General features: G+C 42.7%; 1 protein-coding gene across 2 annotated transcripts; it reads left to right on the top strand.

Moving 5' to 3' along the window:
* The first annotated feature begins 19 nt into the window (after positions 1 to 19).
* Positions 20 to 17,366, top strand: LOC139343714 (transcription factor MafG). 2 transcript variants are annotated; one of them, XM_070981483.1, is made up of 3 exons: positions 20 to 747; positions 12,826 to 12,898; positions 12,998 to 17,366. In XM_070981483.1, the coding sequence occupies exons 2-3, from the start codon at positions 12,863 to 12,865 to the stop codon at positions 13,448 to 13,450; spliced, it is 489 nt and encodes a 162-aa protein (XP_070837584.1). In that variant the 5' UTR covers positions 20 to 747; positions 12,826 to 12,862; the 3' UTR covers positions 13,451 to 17,366. The 2 variants fall into 2 exon arrangements, with proteins under 2 accessions (XP_070837584.1, XP_070837585.1); XM_070981484.1 differs by lacking the exon at positions 20 to 747 and adding an exon at positions 776 to 1,507.
* The last annotated feature ends 1,616 nt before the right edge of the window (positions 17,367 to 18,982 follow it).

The following is an 18,982-nucleotide window of genomic DNA, read 5'->3' as shown; positions in this document are numbered from 1 at the left end:
GAGTCTGGCAGGGCTTGAGAGCTCTGTTGAATAGTATGTGGAAGTGAAGGCAGCAGTAACACCAGCGGATGGATACCTGGGTGAGAATATGTGTATTTATGTGTATTTCAGCAGCTGTTCAACTGAGGAAAGATCTGGTTGCAGACAAAGAGAATAATAAATTCAATACATGTGTTTGATGTGGATTTTTAAACCTTATTTTAGTCAGTCCCGTCTGATGGTAGTTGGCAAAATTAGGTTTATTCAATAATTGTTTAGTGTTATGCAGTGTAGCGGTCAAGATCTGCATCATGCTTGTAGTTATGCATGTTTTAAAACATGATGTGCCACGTGCTATATTTAATGATGCAAATAAAGTGTTTCCAAACCTTATATTATTAAACATTAAGTAAAAACGTGAATGTGATTAATTTGTGCGAAAGCGCAAGCAGTGCTGTTTTCTACCCACTAAATAGACGTAGCGGCCGCACTAACAATAGGTGGTACAATTTTGGTTAAAAGGTTTTTTTTTTCTTGTGAGGAAACATCCTTCATGAATGAAGCCACGTGACCAAACACGATGACGTCTGGCTTCGATACAAGAGAAAGGAATCAACAAGGAGAGCACGAGCTGGCGTTTGGAAGCGCTGCCGCTTCTGTCAGTGAAACCGAAATTTATCCGTGCCGCTAATGTTCGCTCGTCGTCGTGACGGTATAAGAAGAGGACATTGACAGCAGCGAGTTGAGACGGCGTCATTTTTAAGTCAGGTGGGTCTGTAAACCAAACAGAGTCGGTGTTGTTATGCTGAGTGTGCATGCCTTCGCCTCGCCGCTGACAAGCTGGCCGCGGCTAGCTTCGTGGGCTAACACACCTAGCGTCGTACATCTGTCCTCGTCAAGGTAGCCCGATTTGTAAAAGAAGTGGTTTTCAAACTAAGAGTGTCCGCATGACCGAAGCGATTAACACGCGTGTTCTCACTCACCGCGAGTGTATTTTGAAAGCTCGTACCGGAAACGCTACTTGTAGTCGCCGGTAACTGACAACGGTCTGGCTGCTACTATGCTGAGATGGCAGCTAATCTTTTGTACACACTCATGATCTGCGAATAAAACATGTCAGTCAGATTTGCGGTTTGATGTCGCGCGACGGCGAGCCGTTTCGCGCGTTAACGGTGAATTCTCCCTCCCCGGTTGAGGAATCGCTCCTTGTGGTGTAATGCCACAGTTATAGTAGGAAGGCTGAGCACGGGGATTTCCTCGCTTGCTTGTTTTGTAGGCGGGGAGTTGTTTGCCACTTTCACAAGCAGGCGATGAGCGGCTGGAGACAAGAGTCGCGGAATGTCAGAAACTGTGTAACTAGGCTGCTTTTGTGCTAAATAGTTTGCCCAGGCGTCGCGTGCCCCCTGTATCACAGCGCTTCTCGGTGGTTTGTCAACTCATGCGCTTCTTGCTGTTCAAACCTGCTGCTTCATCACCTCGTTGTGAAAAGGAGCAAGAGCGAGCCGAGGCAGCGGTTTAGCGAAATCAGGTTGGTTCTCAATGTTTTCCTCATAACATTTCTGTCAAAGATGAGCGGGATCGCTAAATCTGAGCAATGTTGTTGTGCTTTTGTGCGGCTTTAAATGCTCGCATGGATGCCGTCTGTTAGGAAATGCGTCCAAACCATCGTTTCGTGTTGAATTGGTTCACCTGAAGTGACAATTCATTTAACCAGTGGTTAAATTGTAACAATGGCAGAGCCAAATCTAACCCGCCGTCCTTGGCTTTGATATCAGCCAGGCAGTTAATCACACTATTGTTTAATTATCAGAGGCAACAAACAAGTAGCGGTATTTTTATCGTGCTGAATCATCACAATGATGTATTTAGACGTTCTCAGAATCCACCCCGAAATATGGCACCACCGGACAAAGGTCTGCTCGGTGGATAAGGGTCGATGTTTATCACCAAGCCGCCGTTATTAAGGAGATGGATCGAAACGGTGCCGATCTGTCGTGCAAGTCAGTCATCAAACCGTGAGCATCAAGTGATGACCATCATGCATTTATCAATAGCCTCATCTACATTCAGCCGAGAATGTGCGTTTTATTGCAGTGCTGTCATGATGCACATCAACAAACACGGTGTGAGTACATTTAGACTAAGTGCTTAAGTGTCAACTGCGATGTCAAATCCATTTTAAAAATGCATGATAAGCAATATATTATGCCTGTGTTGTTATAATGGAGTCTTGCAATGAGTGGCTGTTTAAATTGGGTCATGTGTAATTATGGGATGTATGGGAAGTTGAAAGCAACACATAATTTAGGAAGCATTTGAAATACAATGCTTGTGCAGGAAATAAGTATTTTGGATTGTGCTGTAAATGCCTCATATTTTTTTTCCGTTGAATTGAATAGTATGCTAAATATAAACACAGCTTGCTTGTGACAGTATTTAATGCCGTATAACACTTCATTTCTTTTATTTTGGGTTGGCAGATGCTCTTGTTTCCCTGTGTGTGACATGATGAAATTTGCTGCCTATTAGAGTGCACGCTTATGGAGGGCAGGTAATGAATTATCCATGGAGAATCTCTGTGCAATTTGAAAAGTCACCTTGGAAACTGTTGAGCATATATAGGCAGGGCTAAACCGATAGAAGTTACCCATTCTTGCTCAGATATCCAACTTATTTCATCATCTCTGTTCATGCGAGCAGGGCATTGAAGTGTGTTTAGCAGACAGGCCAGCCCTACATCAGAAGCTCAGCTTTGCAATAAAGCGTAATGCCCATCGCTGCCTTTCTCTGCAGGTAACCAGAACAGATGAGGGCCCGTATAAGAGCCCAATGGGGCTGGCAATGGCGTGCGGATGGAGGCAGGGAGTGGTGAAGATCAGCTCTGAGATTTATCGCCTCTTGCGTTGAGGTAGCGATGATAAAATAAGGCAGGATACCATAGAGGTGAACCGAGTGCACAACTCATACCCAGTGGCGTTGCTCAGAATGGGCAGGCGGCGGAGGGTAGAAGAGGATATTTGAGGTTGACGAAACAGGAGGCAAGACTTTGCACAGCATAGAGCGCAGTCTGGCCACCAACACCTCTGTATGGCCAACACAGCTGTGCCTTGGGAGTAGTTACGCCTATTCAGGACAATTAATAGCCTCCAGAAAGGAACACAAATGTGGGATTTGTCCACAAAAGTGCTGCTTAAGCTGCACTGGGAAATGGGAATGCCTGGAAGGAAGGGAGAAAAAGATCAATATAGTTTTTTTCCCCTCTTTTTGCAACAGGGAGGGAATGTTGGTGATGAAACCTCTTGCAAGTGTGGTGCGGATTATGATTGCTTAGCATTGCGATATGCCCGCTCCACTTCTCAAAGCAATACTTTCATCCAGACAGAGTAGCAAGTGTGTTTGATGAATTTCTGTTTGGAACTTGAGTTAGACTTGGCATGTTCATTACTGCTCTCTGTGTGTTCATAATTTAGATTAGCCAATATCGGACAGAACATGGAGAGCATAAGCGTAGAGCCGTGCACTGGCTGCTGTTTTTCATGTAACCTACTTTTATCTCGGCTGATGCATGTTTGGGACACATCAGTGGTGAACTGACATTAAAAACAAGCGATTAAACTGGACCCATGCTTGTGTGAGAAGCTGAGTCAAATGAAACTAGTGGATGACATTGGGAAGAAATCAAGAGTTTCCAGAGTTTCAGGAGACAAAATTAGACTGTTCTCCCTTTGTTCTGACTCGTCCCGGGCTAGATATGTATAAACAATTTTTAAGGAGGTTAAAGATAGTGAGACCTTGTTCTAAGATAAGTAGTGTGTAACCCACATTGGAAAGGAGCTCAGGCAGATCATTAAACCGCCACTAGTACTGCCTGTATCGGTGCTTGATAAAATTAACAGATTCATTGTAAATGACTAGTCTTCTCAAATGAATGCCTACTATATTTTTATTCTACCTTGTTAAATTATGCTGTATAAGCAGCAGATAAAGCATTCATATTTTTTGTCACTCGCTTTGTACAGCCAATGCCTTTTTACCTATAGACGAAATTCCGATCAAATTTTCTAAATGTGAAGTGTTTATTCATGCAAAATACAAATTTACAAAAGCAGAATGACAAAGATGAAATGTATAAAAGCTGGCATTCTCTATCACTAAATACAACACAGAGTTATTTATTTGATATTTATTCAGCTATTTATTTAGCAGTGGTACACAGGGTGAGTAGGTTGTGGTTCAGTTTCTTGCTCAAGAAAGAATATTTCAGCTGATCTGTGGATGGACGCACTGACTGCTGTGGGCATCAAACTTGCGACCTTACTCTTAAAAAATAAGGTTTCTAACCATTAGACCAGTTAAGCATTTTTGTCCTCTTCTACATCCTTTGATATGTGATTAAATTAGTTATTTGTCCCAGTACTCAAAGCTTTGGTTCAGGCTAAAATAAGTGCGAGGGGCGTGACATTGAGGACTCTGTGTGCTGGAGTGACATATTTGTATTTTTTTTCTTTTCGACAACCACATTGGGTGTGAGGCTCCATCAAATATCCTGTAGGCAGACCTCATCAATCACTGGGCATAATTTGAACTGAGCGCTGGCAGTGTTATTAATAGAAATTAGCATCGATGTTACTTTCAGGTAATAACTCTGCTAACTGGCTGCACTTGAATCAAAGCACTCCCCAGGAAAAATAAGGTGATAAATTTGTTTTTTTTTTTCTCTCTCTCTTTTTTTTCCCCTTAAATTCAGTGATACTGCTGAGCTCTGTTTGTTTGATGGCATTATCACAGAGTGGTAGAGAGAAATCTCAGCTGTGCAGTGATACCTATCAAAGATGTGAATTCATCCAATATTATTTTACATTCAAGAGCATTAGAATGTATTGAACTGCTCTAGTTTAGCCTTTTGTGCGGCAAAGAATGTGTTGTAGATGTTAGGTCAATGCAATATGCATTTAATATGTATGCAACCAGTGTAGTAAAGCTCCTGGATATTTTGCCAGTGTGTGGGCTGCCTGCAACCCTTACTTCCTCTGCCAGTGCAAGGCCGAAGTATCAAGAGCTATTCTCTTCCTGTTTAATCAAGTCCTCCAGGCAGATGCTGTGGAAGGCCAATGAAGTCTCTTCTCCTGTCATACTGCTTGTACTAACAGAGCAGTTATGAGAGTAAACAGCAGCAACTGAGCTTGGAAATAGATTCTCTATGTATCGAAACATTGGTTAATGCAAACCAGTCTAACCAGAGTCCCTTTAAATAAGCTTCACGTTATCAGTGACTTCAGAAAATGCAAAATCCCTTGCGGGCGGTGATTCATGTTTTCACTTTAAACCACATGAACTGGATGCAAATTTCAGACATACATGTCTCACATGCTGCTCTGGATGGTATAACTTACTGGGTTCTGTATGTGACTTTTTTCAGTGCCTCAGTTTGTTATAGTACATCATGTTCTGGTGGCTGTTTTCACATTATGACAAGTCATCAGCGTGCGTCAGTCTGCAAACTGCTGTCGAAGAACATATAATTATCAAATGGGGAATATTGTGCACCAGGAAGCTACAGAAAGTTACAGAATATTTACAGATATTTAACTTTCATCACCTGCTTTTTGTCTCCATCTTAGAACCAGATATTAAATAAAGCAATACTGATGAATATCTTAGAAATTCATCACAGATTTAACAAGAATAAATCGCAGAATTACCACGTTTGACTAGATTATAGTTTGACTTGCCGTCATCCTGAGATGCTAGTCTAATCTTAGTTTAGTTATGATTGAACAGTTTCACATTTTCAATGTAAATTCCACAGTTAAGATTATTATCTCTTCACGCTGATTTCTCTAAATGAAGGCATCGAAATAAGTGCATTACAAAATGGTTCAGGGTGAGCGTTGTCTGTTGATATATTTATATTATTATTTGACATTAGACTGAGCATTTACCCTGGTCTGAGTTAAAATGCAATGCTTTGTAAAATTAGAAACATGTAGGCTACAAAAGGGACTGGCCCAGATTTAGGTGCTAATAAATAAGCTCATGAGCACACATGCAATTTCCCCCTGGTTTTTATTATGCAGCAGGTAGAAATTCAGTCTTTTTCAGATCCTCATTTACGGTATTAGGGGAAAAGGGCACTTCTGAAACGAGAATCACTAAATCCTCAGATGAAACATCAATCGCAAAATTCCTTTCAGAGCAAATTATTTCTATTAATGTTAATTGTAGTGTGTTTTAATTAAATCAGTGTGGCCAATAGGGCTTAGAAGGGGGAACCCTTCTTGGATGCATCTCGATTCTCCTTTAAAAGATTACGTCTCTATGCAGAAAGGTCAACAATCAGAAATTTAAAATCCAATTCTCTCCTTTATGATCGCCCGTGACGTTGAACCAACTGGATGCTGAAACGTAACGGACTACGACGCTAGGCTATTTCTTGAAGATTTGATGAGCGTGAGCAAAGATAATGAAAGTATCCACAATTCATTTTAATTAGGGATCATTACAAATCCATCATGTTTTAAAAGTAGGAAGTAGTCACACAGTGAGGGAAAAAAAAAAGCTTTGATGCATCAAGATGCATCGATAATCTTTTTATGATCACAGAATTGAGTCATGAGGTGCTGAGAAATTCCCGAGTATTCAGCATCTTTTCTATTTCCCATGTCTTCAGGTGAGAACAACATTAGGTACAATACCAATACCGGCAGTCGCTGCCTACTCTTAAACTCTTCAGCCATAGTCATGCTTTACATTGGTGTAAGATTTTGTTTAACTGCTATTTTAGCATTGCCCTGAACTTCCTCTGGTCAAAAGTATTGGCTCAATATTTCCCCTCTGCTACAAGCGTATCACATTTCCCCCTGAAAGCTGCTGAATGATTTCCCCTCTCCCTCTTTTTGTCACTCTTATTTCACGCTCTGAATACTTAGTAGTTAATAGCTTCCCTCCCCTCTTCACATTGTACCTTTCTCTCACACAAACACACACTGTTTTCTCCATACACAAGTTTGCACCAGTTTTCCAGTAACTCTTCCAGAGCTATCAGAGGAGTCTGATTTTTAATTTGCAGTTAAATGGCGCCCAACACATGCGGCGTGCTTGATAATTGACTTCACCCAGCTGAAGGGAGGAATGATTAGATCTGAATATCTACTGTAAGCGATCATTTCAACTCCAAACTAGAAGGGAGTAAAAGTAGTGACTCTGATCAGGCATGAAGTGTTGAGAATGGCTATTTATGGCGTAGAGGGTGACAAGGTTGGCTGAGTGCACTAACAATCTCAACCCTGATGGAGCAAGTGGACAAGAGAACAAATAAGCATTGAGTATATATTAATGAGCCAAAGCTTAATGAGAAAGTGCTTTTGAGTATCTTTGTGGTCATCATCCTATTTCTTGTGGAAAGTCCATGATAATCGAGCGAGAGGCTACAAGTCTGATGCATTATTGATCAGGGAAACTGAATAGGTGATCATACTGACTTCACATCTAGCTCCCTTCTTTTGTGTTGTGTTAATCACGTAAAGCCCTATTCGCACGGGACTATTACCCCCCTCCCCCTGGGGTTTTTTTGTTTTCTTCGCGCCTTTTTTCTGCTTCTTTCCAGATCGAGAATTATGGAGATGTCCATTATTAGCTGAAGTTTTGACAGCATTTTGGGTGCAGTTTTTTTTTGGATGCTAATTCAGGAGGGGGATGTTAGGCTGAGCCCCGACATCACATCCGAGGGATAATGTGAGTAAATTCAAGCGAAATACAGACGTACCCTGTGTGAATTTGCCGCACAAAACACAGACGTGGGAGATAATTTCTAAATTAAAAAGATCCCCTGCCCCCTGGTAGTGCCAGTCCCGTGCGGATAGGGCTTAAGATGTGCAGGTTTTGCAAAGACAATGGATTGAGATAGATGCTAAGATGCTCTATCATCTAAGGCTGAATTTGTACTTGAGCCAAAGCTCATATGTCTCTTCTCTTGGCTGTACAAACCTTTACAAGTCCGGACTGGTCATGGCAGAAGAAAGAAATTTAAACTCGGCATATGAGCAAAACAAGCCACATTGTTTGTCCTCTCTTTTGGAGAGGAATGCATTGTTTGGTGTGAGATGATATTCAGCTGTTAGTTTCACAGAACTGAGTTGCCGTTGTTGGATGCTGCCTGTGCTTTCCCGAAAACAGTCCTTCATCAGCATGCACGTCCACTGTCTAGTTTTATTCACTTCATTAGCAAGCTGCCAGTGCCAAGTGCGCGGACGCTTCTTCTCAAGAATTGATCATGACAAGTTAAATTTATATGTGCTTGTGTGGTTTTGGTAATCTGTCTCGGTGTGGATACATGTGCATGTGATTAGGTATGTGATATACAATCCACTGTCATGTCTCAGCAAAGCCTCCTCCCCAGCCATGTTTAGTATTCAGAGAGCAGGCGCTGTCGTAATCTGGATTCTGAGGCAGGTTGCTGGGGTTTTTGTTTGCTCTTATGGCCCTGATAATCTTGTTACACTGCTGTCAAGTGGAGCTGGCTCTCCCTGCAGCCCTGAACCACCATGCGTGCCACCTCGAGTACCAGAAATCCAGCCCCCCATCCCCCCTCGCCACCCCACCAGCCCACCGCCATTTTGAGACAGCCGTTGATGGAAGAGCCTTGGATGTATCCTTGAAGAATCACCTCCTGAGCATCTTTATTCAGCCTCCCACCCCCGCCTCTGTCTCCCACCCCCACCTTAGGCAGCGAACGACAGTGATAAATATTCATCAGGGGACGCAGTGCGTGGATGCTGTAGCCTCGGTTCCCCCTCAACAAAGGGTCCCCTAGCTAATGGTGTCCATCTTTGGCAGCCCCCCTGGAGAGATCCTGTGGAGGGGATGAGATCATTAAAGCATGACACGGGCTCAAGGCCGGACCTATCATGTCACATCAGCATTTATCCCACCAGAGCCCCCCACCCTGCCTTTTTTGAGTCTCAACCCAAGCCAACCCCACCTTCGTGAGCTGCCCTCTATAGATTCAGATGAACACAGACAGCTTTTGAAGGTTGGCTGGGGTTGTTCGCGTCGTGTTAGTTCAACTTCACAACTTCCTAATTGGCACCTTGGTTTTGGTCCTTGCTGAGATCAGTATCTTTTTTTTCCCCCTCAACCTGTTCTTCTCAAGCTCCTCCAAATGTGTCGAGCGTGCATTTTTCACAAGGCTGTTTGCTTTCTCTCTCTCTCTCTCTCTCTCTCTCTCTCTCTCTCTCTCTCTCTCTCTCTCTTTTCTTCTCACCCTTTCTTTCCTGCTCTCTCCTTCTCTGTCCGTCTCTCTCACCATCCCCTCCTTCCCTTTCTCTGGGTGACCACACTCAGCGATTTCTATTTCCTGTGGGTGTGATGTCTCTCCTCCACAAGCAATCAGCTCTGATTTGTCAGCGTTCTTCCAGGCGATTCATAAAAATTCAGCAAGCACCTACAAAAGACGTCCGTGTCCCTGCACTTGCTCCCTACCTCTACTGCCCCTGTGCTCCAAGCTGCAGCTTTTTGCCTCCTGTTCCTTTTGCTCGGCACACACAAAAGACCTGAAATCATTAATAGAGGTAATACAAGTGTGCAAGGAAGACACTGGTGTCCGCTGGCCTCGTTTGCGACTGTTAAAAGGGTGAACTTGTCAAACGCAAGGGCATTCTGTTGCAAATCAATGCAGCAAGTCTGAAATTTTGCCGTCACATTTTTGGGAAAATTACAGGTGTGTTTTTCCCTTTCTTTTGCTGTGTGTGTTTGCGCGAGCAGGCCTCTTTGTCTCTGCGAGGTATGACATGCCTGGTAGTGGAAGGGAGCAGCTGTGCATTGGACCTTGTCTGTGTTGTGCTGCCATGCCCTGTCATTGGTAGCCGTCTGTTGGCAGCAGCCTGTGCTGGAGGGTTGCAGCCTGGGCGCAATCCTTCCACAGTGTCATATGGTGAGCTTTCAGCCATGCCAAGCCATGCCTACTGTGTTACCCTACACAGCTGTGTGACCGAATACGCCTCTTCAACCTGGACAATGTGCCATCTCTCTGCATTTTCAAGATTTCAACTGGTTATTGAACAATGTTGGGTCTAGGCGGCTTAGGAGAAAATGATAGGCTTGTATGAAATTTGGAAGAAGCAGCCTTTTTTTCCCGCTCTCATCCTAGTAGCTATTAGTGGAGTACTTTCCTGTCTATTTGTCCATTATCTGTGCATCATCAGGCAGACCATTATCCCATTATGTTTTGCATCTGTGGTCCAAATGCTTACTGGAAATGAGTCACCACAAAGGCCAGTGAAAGGTAGGTGTTACTATCAGTCAGCTATTCATAGCCAGCCCAACGGGGATGAAAGTATCACATTTAAAAAGTCCTCCACAGAACGTGAAAGGCCTTTTTATATGGGCATCTGCAGCACAGGGAAACATCGCTGTTTTATGAGGAGCCAGAGGACTTTTTGAAGTGAAAGCATCAAGAATGCGAGTCACAATCTGACCCCATGTTATGTCCCCAGCCTGTGTGATAGTGTCGTATTCAGGTCATTTTTAACAAGCGTCTGTCTCTCCCTGTTTGGCTCAGGTGACCGGTCCACCTGTAGCACCCTTTTGTTGCCATGGAAATATCCTGGCCATCTTAGTGCACCTCAGAGCTACGTCTCATCTCTTATGTTTTTTTCCCTTCCTCTCTGAGCTTCTCTGCACACATCATACATGATTACTTGCTTAGTGGGTGTGTAGGCTGTAAACACATGCACACACTAGTCCACAGCAGTGTTTTTTAGTGTTTAGGGTTGGGCGATATGATGGTGTATACTGTGTGATGCTAGAAATGCGGTCACTAGTAGAGATTTAGCAATACCATTTCCACTGCGAGAGATAATCCCTCAGTGTTTGTGCTATATGTTTGGGACTTGTTATGTAGTGAATCATGGGTGGATTCAGCAAAAAAAAAACACGTGAAGTAACATGATTTGGGCGGCAGGACTGGTACCCAAGTTCTCATGTGACGTGAGGGTGATTGGTGGTGGCACCGCCAAAGAAGAGAGTGACCGAACAATATGAAAGAGGTCAGTAGAATTGGAAGTAAAGAGCAGGAGGCAACATTTTTCTCAAAAATATTGAAGCTGGAGTCACATGATTACCAGACACTTGCACACTGTAGTTTATTTTGATAGACTTTTGTCAGCTTTTTGACATGAAAGATGAAAAAAAAAAAATAAATTCTGATGTACTCAAAAATACAAATTTTTGTGATTTTTTTTTTTTGACAGAAGTCAGGCTGGTATTTATTTGCACCTTAAAACCCTTGAAATTATTGTTCTCATTTGCAACCTTAAAGCTTTGATTTAGAAAGAATGTCGGTTTTATTGTTGTCTCATGTGAGGCAGGTGTTTTTGTTTGTACAGAAGTTCCAAAAATAATTAAATTTGATGAAATACGACTTTAAACCATAGTTAATTCAATGTATAGAACAATTACTGTATGGTGATATGAACAGTTAAGGTACTATGAAATTACATATTCCATGATAGATGAATTTGGCCATATCCCCCACCCCTGCTTTGTTTCCTGTTTTGATACTAAAAAGTTGTAATAGCCCACATGTATTTGTTTATGTGCTCAGCACAAACACACTCTGCTGGGCTGTGTAAATCAGCTTACAGAGGCAATGTGCTGGCTGGGCTGACTGTGGTGGGTGCCTATGTCGCTGACACAGCATTTACTGTGTGTAGTGTAAAGCACCCAGAGCCACAACTGTGTGTGTGAGTGTGTGTGTGCGTGTATCACCATGTATTACTCATGTTGTGAGGACATAAATGTGTTTACACAGTCACATCGTGGGGACTCGCCTTACTTGTGGGGACAAAATGCAAGTCCCCATGGTGTAAATCGTTTTTTAGGGTGAAGACTTCGGTTAAGGTTTGGTTAGGGTTAGGGTTAGGGTTAGGGTTAGGCAAGTAATGATTAGGGTTATGGTTATGCTGAAGGTAAGTCTCCAGGAAATGAATGTAAGTCTCTGTAATGTCCCCAAAAGTGATGAAAACCTACCTTGTGTGTGTGTGTTTATCCTGGGACAGAGCTCACACAGTGGAAGGCACCCAACCTTCTGTCTGTCTTAACACCAGTAGGTTAGGTTTCTTGCCTGCACAGCCTCTCTTGGTGTTCCCTCAGTACTGACATGACAGAATAAACTGCAGTGCAGCCCTGTTATTCTGGATGGTAGCTGAGGCTCTGCAGTCGTTACAGCATGTCCCTCTTTCATTGATTTATGGGATTATAGTCGCACATCAGCCAAATCTAGACAGGTGTGACTGTCTAGACTGGATAACTCATAAAGTAGACAAAAGCCTGCCCTGCGAATGTATTTTAGCTGAGGTTGTATGTACAGGAGAAAGGCTGAAGGCTTTGCTTCAGTCCGTCCACGTCCTCTGCTGTTTCTGCTCTAAGAGGCTGCACTTAACGAAAGTGACTTGAGTTTTGTTTTCCAAGAAATCATTTGTGAACCGCTGCCAGCCAGCTAAATGTCATCCTCCTTGTGACTCGCCTCGCTGCAGTTTGAATTCAGTGCAGGACTCAAGTGAGAGTCCGATGTTGGAGGAGGAAATGCATACCACCAAATTGTTTGCTTGTAGTGACAGGTGCAGTAATAGTCCAGGTACCACTTGCTGAATAGACCTGGCATCGCTTACAAAGGAAGTGTTAAGTCCTTGACCCACTTTGTGCTTTGTGTATTTGAAGGACTTAGTCATGCTGTAGCTTCTGTGCCAGAGAATACTTGTTGTGTGTTTCACTGAAATGTTCTTTCTCCAAGCTTTTTATCTGGTGGGATTGTTCTTACATACTGACGTTGGCTTTTCTTACCCACAGACCAACCAGCAGTACAGGTGGACGCGGTTCTTGTGGCATGACTACCACAAACAAGGGAAACAAAGCCTTGAAGGTAATTAGCATGTATGAAACAGAAATAATTTGTCAAAGTGTGAAGGATTTTCCGTGCTTAATGTTAAATGCTAAATGCTAACGAATCCCCCACTGCCAGGTGAAGCGGGAGCCAGGGGAAAATGGCACCAGCCTGACAGATGACGAGCTGGTGACCATGTCAGTGCGGGAGCTGAACCAGCATCTACGGGGCCTGACGAAGGAGGAAATCCTTCAGCTGAAGCAGCGGCGGCGTACCCTGAAGAACCGGGGCTACGCTGCCAGCTGCCGGGTGAAGCGTGTCACCCAGAAAGAGGAGCTGGAGAAGCAAAAGGCTCAGCTACAGCAGGAAGTGGACAAGCTGGCCACAGAGAATGCCAGCATGAAGGTGGAGCTGGACGCTCTGCGTTCAAAGTATGAGGCCCTGCAGAGCTTTGCCAGGACTGTGGCCCGCAGCCCCGTCACCTCAGCCAGGGGACCTATGGCCTCTGTCATAGGACCCCTCATCCCCGGTAAAGTAGGTGCCACCAGCGTCATCACCATCGTCAAATCTAAAACGGAGGCTAGGTCGTAGTAGCAGAAAGGGGCGGGAGGAAGATTTTCAAGACTAAACTCTAGTCAGTGCATTGTAACGCGGCGCAGGATCACCTGTGTAAGTTCTCCATTTTAACCCTCGTCACTAACACTAACAATATGCTTCCCAAATTCACTCTTAAGGTATGACTCAGCAGTCTGCACCTGACGACAGACGCACCGTGCTTTGGGACGACACATTCAAATTGTACAATTGTGGAGATCAGTCGGTTATTGTAGAACGGTGACATATTGGCAATCGTGAAGCGTTTCATTTAAAAATCAGATTATTGTTACAAATATTGGGTGGTAAAATTACAAGTGGCATCAAATTCAGACTTAATAGCTGGCTGAGTCTTGGTAAGGTATGTGATGCGTCTGTTTTTTAAGACTGAGCTCTTAAGTTAAATTTCCGTCCTAAGAACTGAGACAACAGTCTCACAACCATTAGAATAATAACCTCGAGACGTTGCTCCTCGCCCACTCCACAACATGAACTGTAAAAAGAGCCAGCACGTATCTGACCGCGTATGAACCGCTTTGCTTGTTATTATGCACTGACTTCAATCGGGATGAGTAACAAACGGTCAGAAACTCTTGGTGTGGATGCTACAGATGTCTTCAAAACAGCCTGACTAACCCAAAACTAGCAAATTAGTCCAATTTGTGATCTTGTTGGTCGTCTGTCAAGAATATAAGCATGAAATAATGCTCCCAAATCTAGCATTCATTTCTGTTTATGCGTCTGTGACAGGCTTTAATGAACTTGTCATTATTGATATGACTGGTAGATGCAATAATATATGTATGCACTGAAAATACAAAGAGGTCTTGCATATTTATGGTTAAGTGGAAACGTTAAAAATGATCAGCAGTTCTTAATGATATTGTTCCAGAGCTGAGTGCCATTCCAATATGACAAGATTCTTCTACAATATCTGAAAACCTGAATGTTATAACAGTAATATCCTCGTGTTTTGTGGGGACAGTGAAATCCACAGACATTTTGAAACATCATTTTTGCTCATAGAGAAAATAGGTTCAAGTTGTTTTGTTTAAAAGATATATATTGCATTTTTTGTAATTACTTGTCGACAGGGCCGTCAGATATTTCCAAAAGAAAATCTTTACACAAGCTTTACTGTTTGAATTGTTAAGGTGTAGAAAACTTTGTCTAATGTTGAGTTCTTGGTTTTTATTACTAGGTAGATTACCTTCCATTGTTTATAGAAATAAAGATAAAGAAAACGTAAAAAAAAAAAAAATCCTGTGACATCTTTTTTGCAATTGTACCGAAAGTGGCTTACTATTGAAGTCTGATAGCTTTTTCTAGTGACTAGGCGCGTACTGTGGGGTAGCGCGTGATGTGATGTGTAAGTGACAAGTTGGCAGTGTCGTTCACTGTATAGATGTCAATGCTGTGCTATTTAAAACAAATCTGTAGAGCTAAACTAGGTGGTGTAAACAAGGTCAATTGTCTTTGTGCGTATTGGCATCTGTGATATCCTCCGCTTCCTTGGTGTTAGTTACGAATCATACTGTCATTAAGAGTTTACCACATTTGAGCCATGTAAGACAGAATTGGGTGAAATGGCATCAGCGGACATTAACTCAAAAGACTTTTTACCTGAAGCTTAAAGTAATTCTGTCGTCGCTAGAATCTGAATAATGGTTGCAAACGGTGCTGGAAGCCCTCGGAAAACGTCCTCTGTAACCTGAAAGTAAATGGCTTCATTGTTGAGAGGAAGATTTCATTATCGTATTCATTCCAACCACTTAATTGGTCTGAATGAGATCGCAGGGCTGGAAATTAATAACCCTTCAAATTTCGCTTTTGACAGATTCAATGAAATGTGAAGGTAGCGGTTTTGTAGTTTACCTGTGGGCTTTTTTTTTTTTCTCCAAGCGTTGAGAACGTTTACAGTTTGTCAAGACTATAACGAAGAGATTGCATCAATGAACTCAAAGGGTAATCGCCAAATGGTGCAGCACCACTTGTACAAATTTATCCACTGGTCTTCAGATTTTCAGATTAAAAGCGGTAGGGTTTGTATGCACTAAGCTCCTGCTTGTTTTGCTCAGGACAAAACAGGTCACTCTAAAAATGAACAAACCATTCTCGATGAGAAGAAGGCAGGCAGGGATGGCAGCTCCGTTCATTTCGTGTTTCCTTTTTTTTTTTTCTGGTTTTATAATAAGCATGTCATAAAGGGCTTCAATCCACACTCAGACAGAGACACAGCACGATCACGTAGAATTACAATCAGCAGCAGCTGCCAGCAGCGCTCCTTCTGTGCCAAGTGTCGCGTCACTCTCCTGGTCCTCTAAAAGGAATTTAACAGTGAAGGAGTTTTACACCTCAAGGTGAACGTAGTCGCGTAGTGACATTAACAGGATGCACTTCATCCAGATCTCGCTCTCCTGGTGGTCAGAATGTCTTACAGTGTTGGTGGTGTTAATCTACAGCCAAAAGTCCATGCCAGAGACCTGGGTGCTGGTTATACAGTCTGTACGCAAGTATCCTGTCCTCACTTTGTCAACATGCTTAGCTATCTACATTGACTGGTTAACTGTGGGAAAATATATATCTGACTCTTGACATAGCCCAGTATCGATGTTGGCGTCCTTATTGCTGTGGCAGTCTTGTGGAGTGAATCTTTTTTCGTGTCAAGTGTCTTTAAGGTGTTCGAGTGGCACCGTCAACCAATCTCTCAATCTCCGCTCGAGGTGACGAGTCTCTCTTTCTCACACATACAGGTGTATAATATGTAGCTACAGTAGGTATTAATGACCATTGTGAAAAAGTGACCCTTAATATGCAACTCAGTGGAAAGGTGTGAAAGAGTAGATGTAAGAGTAATCAATATCGTCAAAGTGACTATGGTCTGTTATTTAATGATTCTTGCTGTTTTGTAGTTTTTTTTGTAAAGCGTGTTTTTATGTTGCCCTCAGATTTTTGAACTGGAAGAAGCAATTGGCCCTTGTTTATAGTAGCTAATATGTTAACATGTAATAGTGTTTTTAAAGGAATCATGGGACAGTTGCACGCAAGCCTTACTCACTAATTACTCTGGTCTTGAATTAGCTGAATTACCGGATCCATAAATTGGACTTGGATATCTGTCTGAAACATATTGCTGTGATAGAAGTGTCCGTGCACTGGGTGAAACGGATGCCACAGTAGATTCTGTCACAAGGGCCACTTGCAATATTTTCTTTTCTCCTGTGTGTGCGTGTGTGTGTTTGTGCGTCCGAGGTCCCTCTGCTGCTACACCAGTCATTAATGCTCGTTGTTTGTTGTAGCGTCACCCACAGCGTTTCTGTTCCCATCGTGTGCTGAGCGCGTGTTTGAAATTGATCTTAACACTGTAATTTGTTCTGCAGATTTCATTTTGAATTCGTTATGGCTTTTTTTTTTTGTTGTTCTCGTTTCCTTTCCTTGTTTGTTTCTGTGTTGTTTCTACAAGCGACATGTTAGAGAGGATAAATAACAGCACTTGTTGAATTTAATAGCTCTCGAGACATTGGCTTTTTTCATGATATTATGCTTTGTAAACAGGTGACTGTGCAGGTTTTTTCCTCTTACTCCATGGAGTGGGTCTGTGTTTCAAAGGTATAAAAATCTGACTAAAGCGAGTAATACAATGTTAATAATCTGTTTTGTTATTTTTCTGTATGGGTTGTAATAAAATATTGCAGTACTTTGTATGAAAACAGACAATAGTTAATTGTAACTATTTATAAATTAAATTATTGTACTTTTTGCAATCTGTAGATAAGTACTATGTATTCATATATACAGTAACAACTGTGGATTTAAACGTGATTCTCTGAGGTGTCTAAGTTATTGATGTATATATTGTATGTTTGTTGATACAGCTTACTTTATTTTCTATAAGACCAATAAAAATGTTTTGAAAAAGGATGTTAAGCACTGCTGTTCTGTCTTTGGAGGCGTTTAAACGCTGTTGAAATTGGGTTTTGTCATATTCTGTGGCGTCATTGACCCAGTTTGATACTTGCAAAAATAAACTGGCGGGGAAGGCTTTTTTACCGTCCAGGGTGGGTTTTAGAAGACAGCGATCATTTAGATGGCACGATTTCTTTTTCTGTGATCCAAAAAAAGCCGCTGGGCGACCCACTTTGGCTAACCTCGGTGGACATATTTTTGGCCCGACACGAGTAAAACATTAGAGTCATGAAGGATGTCTAGGTGTGCTTGTCCTAGATTAGGAGGAGTAGTGAGTTAGTCATCTGTGCTCCCTGTGGGCCTCCTGAAACCCCCTCTGTCTGAGCGCACCTCATCAAACATCACCCTCCTCAGCAGCGTTTCAACCCCGGTACATTCAAAACGCATCTCATGAGACAGCGCGCAGAGACAAAGAGACAGATGGCTGAAGACGGGCTACATCTTACCACTCCATCCTGCAGGGCAAGTCTAAACCCCAGTGCCTGTGCACCGTTGCAGCGTGGCATTGTTCTCCTAAATGGAGGAGGCTCCTACAGGTCTGTGTGACCTGTGCCTTAAAACAGGCTCCTCGGATGCCTGCCCCAGACAAACCGGATGGCCTCTGAAGAGTTGATTAATTTGGCGGGTTGGGTTTAAGGTGAGCTGGTGGGCAATCTAGGACAGCATTCTTCATCTTCACCCACTTCTGCAGCAGGTGCCTGCCCCAGTTCTCCCGACCACAGCCCCGCTGTACAATTAATGTTGCCATCCCCATCAGCGAGGCCGTTCATTTAGCACGCCTTAACGCTGCCAAAGCTCGGCACGGAGCTCCACTCTGCAAAATGTCACCACGGCAGAGGACATGCCTGTTTGTAAGAGATACCACACCGGGCGGGAGGTGCGCTTCTTCCTCACATCAGCAGTTATTTGAAATCACTTGAAGGGACACAAACTCTTATCCTCACCTCCAACAGCATGATTTTTCAGATAGTATGTCCCAGCAATGAGAAAAAGCCAATGTGCGTTCCTGCCAGATGAAAGAGGAAAGACAAGACTACAGATAGCAAGATATTAAATATTACTGCATGGGGGAGTTTACCTTGCTCCAGTTTAGGATTATGTGGGTCTGGGTTTCCCTCTGCTGGCACTTGTGTGTAAAGACTGTGTGTGCTTTAACAGGGTTTTTCCACAAGATGACGCCATAGTGTCATAGAAGGAGGATTTCCCCTCTAGTGCACAGCTTTACTACACTAAACAGAGAAGTCATTAATTTCTCCACACTTGTTGAAGTCTCACATAGTCCCCAAGCCAACTTCCATCAACAGTTGTGTAATTTTGGCAAGATAAAAGTCTCACATTATAGTCTACTGATCTTATAGTGCAGGGTAGGACAATAGTTTCTATTTCTCTTTTACCAGTGGTGGAAGAAGTATAGTACAAGTACTAATACCACAGTGTGAAAATACAAGTAAAAGTTCGGAATTCAAAATCTTGATTTGGTAGATGTGCAAAAGCATTAGCATCAAAATAAAGTCCCAAATGTAAAATATTATTATCTTATAATTATTCATGCATTCATGTGTT

This window comes from Chaetodon trifascialis, chromosome 15 (assembly GCF_039877785.1).
Source record: "Chaetodon trifascialis isolate fChaTrf1 chromosome 15, fChaTrf1.hap1, whole genome shotgun sequence".
In the NCBI taxonomy this organism is placed as follows: Eukaryota; Metazoa; Chordata; class Actinopteri; order Chaetodontiformes; family Chaetodontidae; genus Chaetodon; species Chaetodon trifascialis.
Note: the sequence above shows the minus strand (reverse complement) of the source record. Positions and strands in the feature narration are given on the sequence as shown.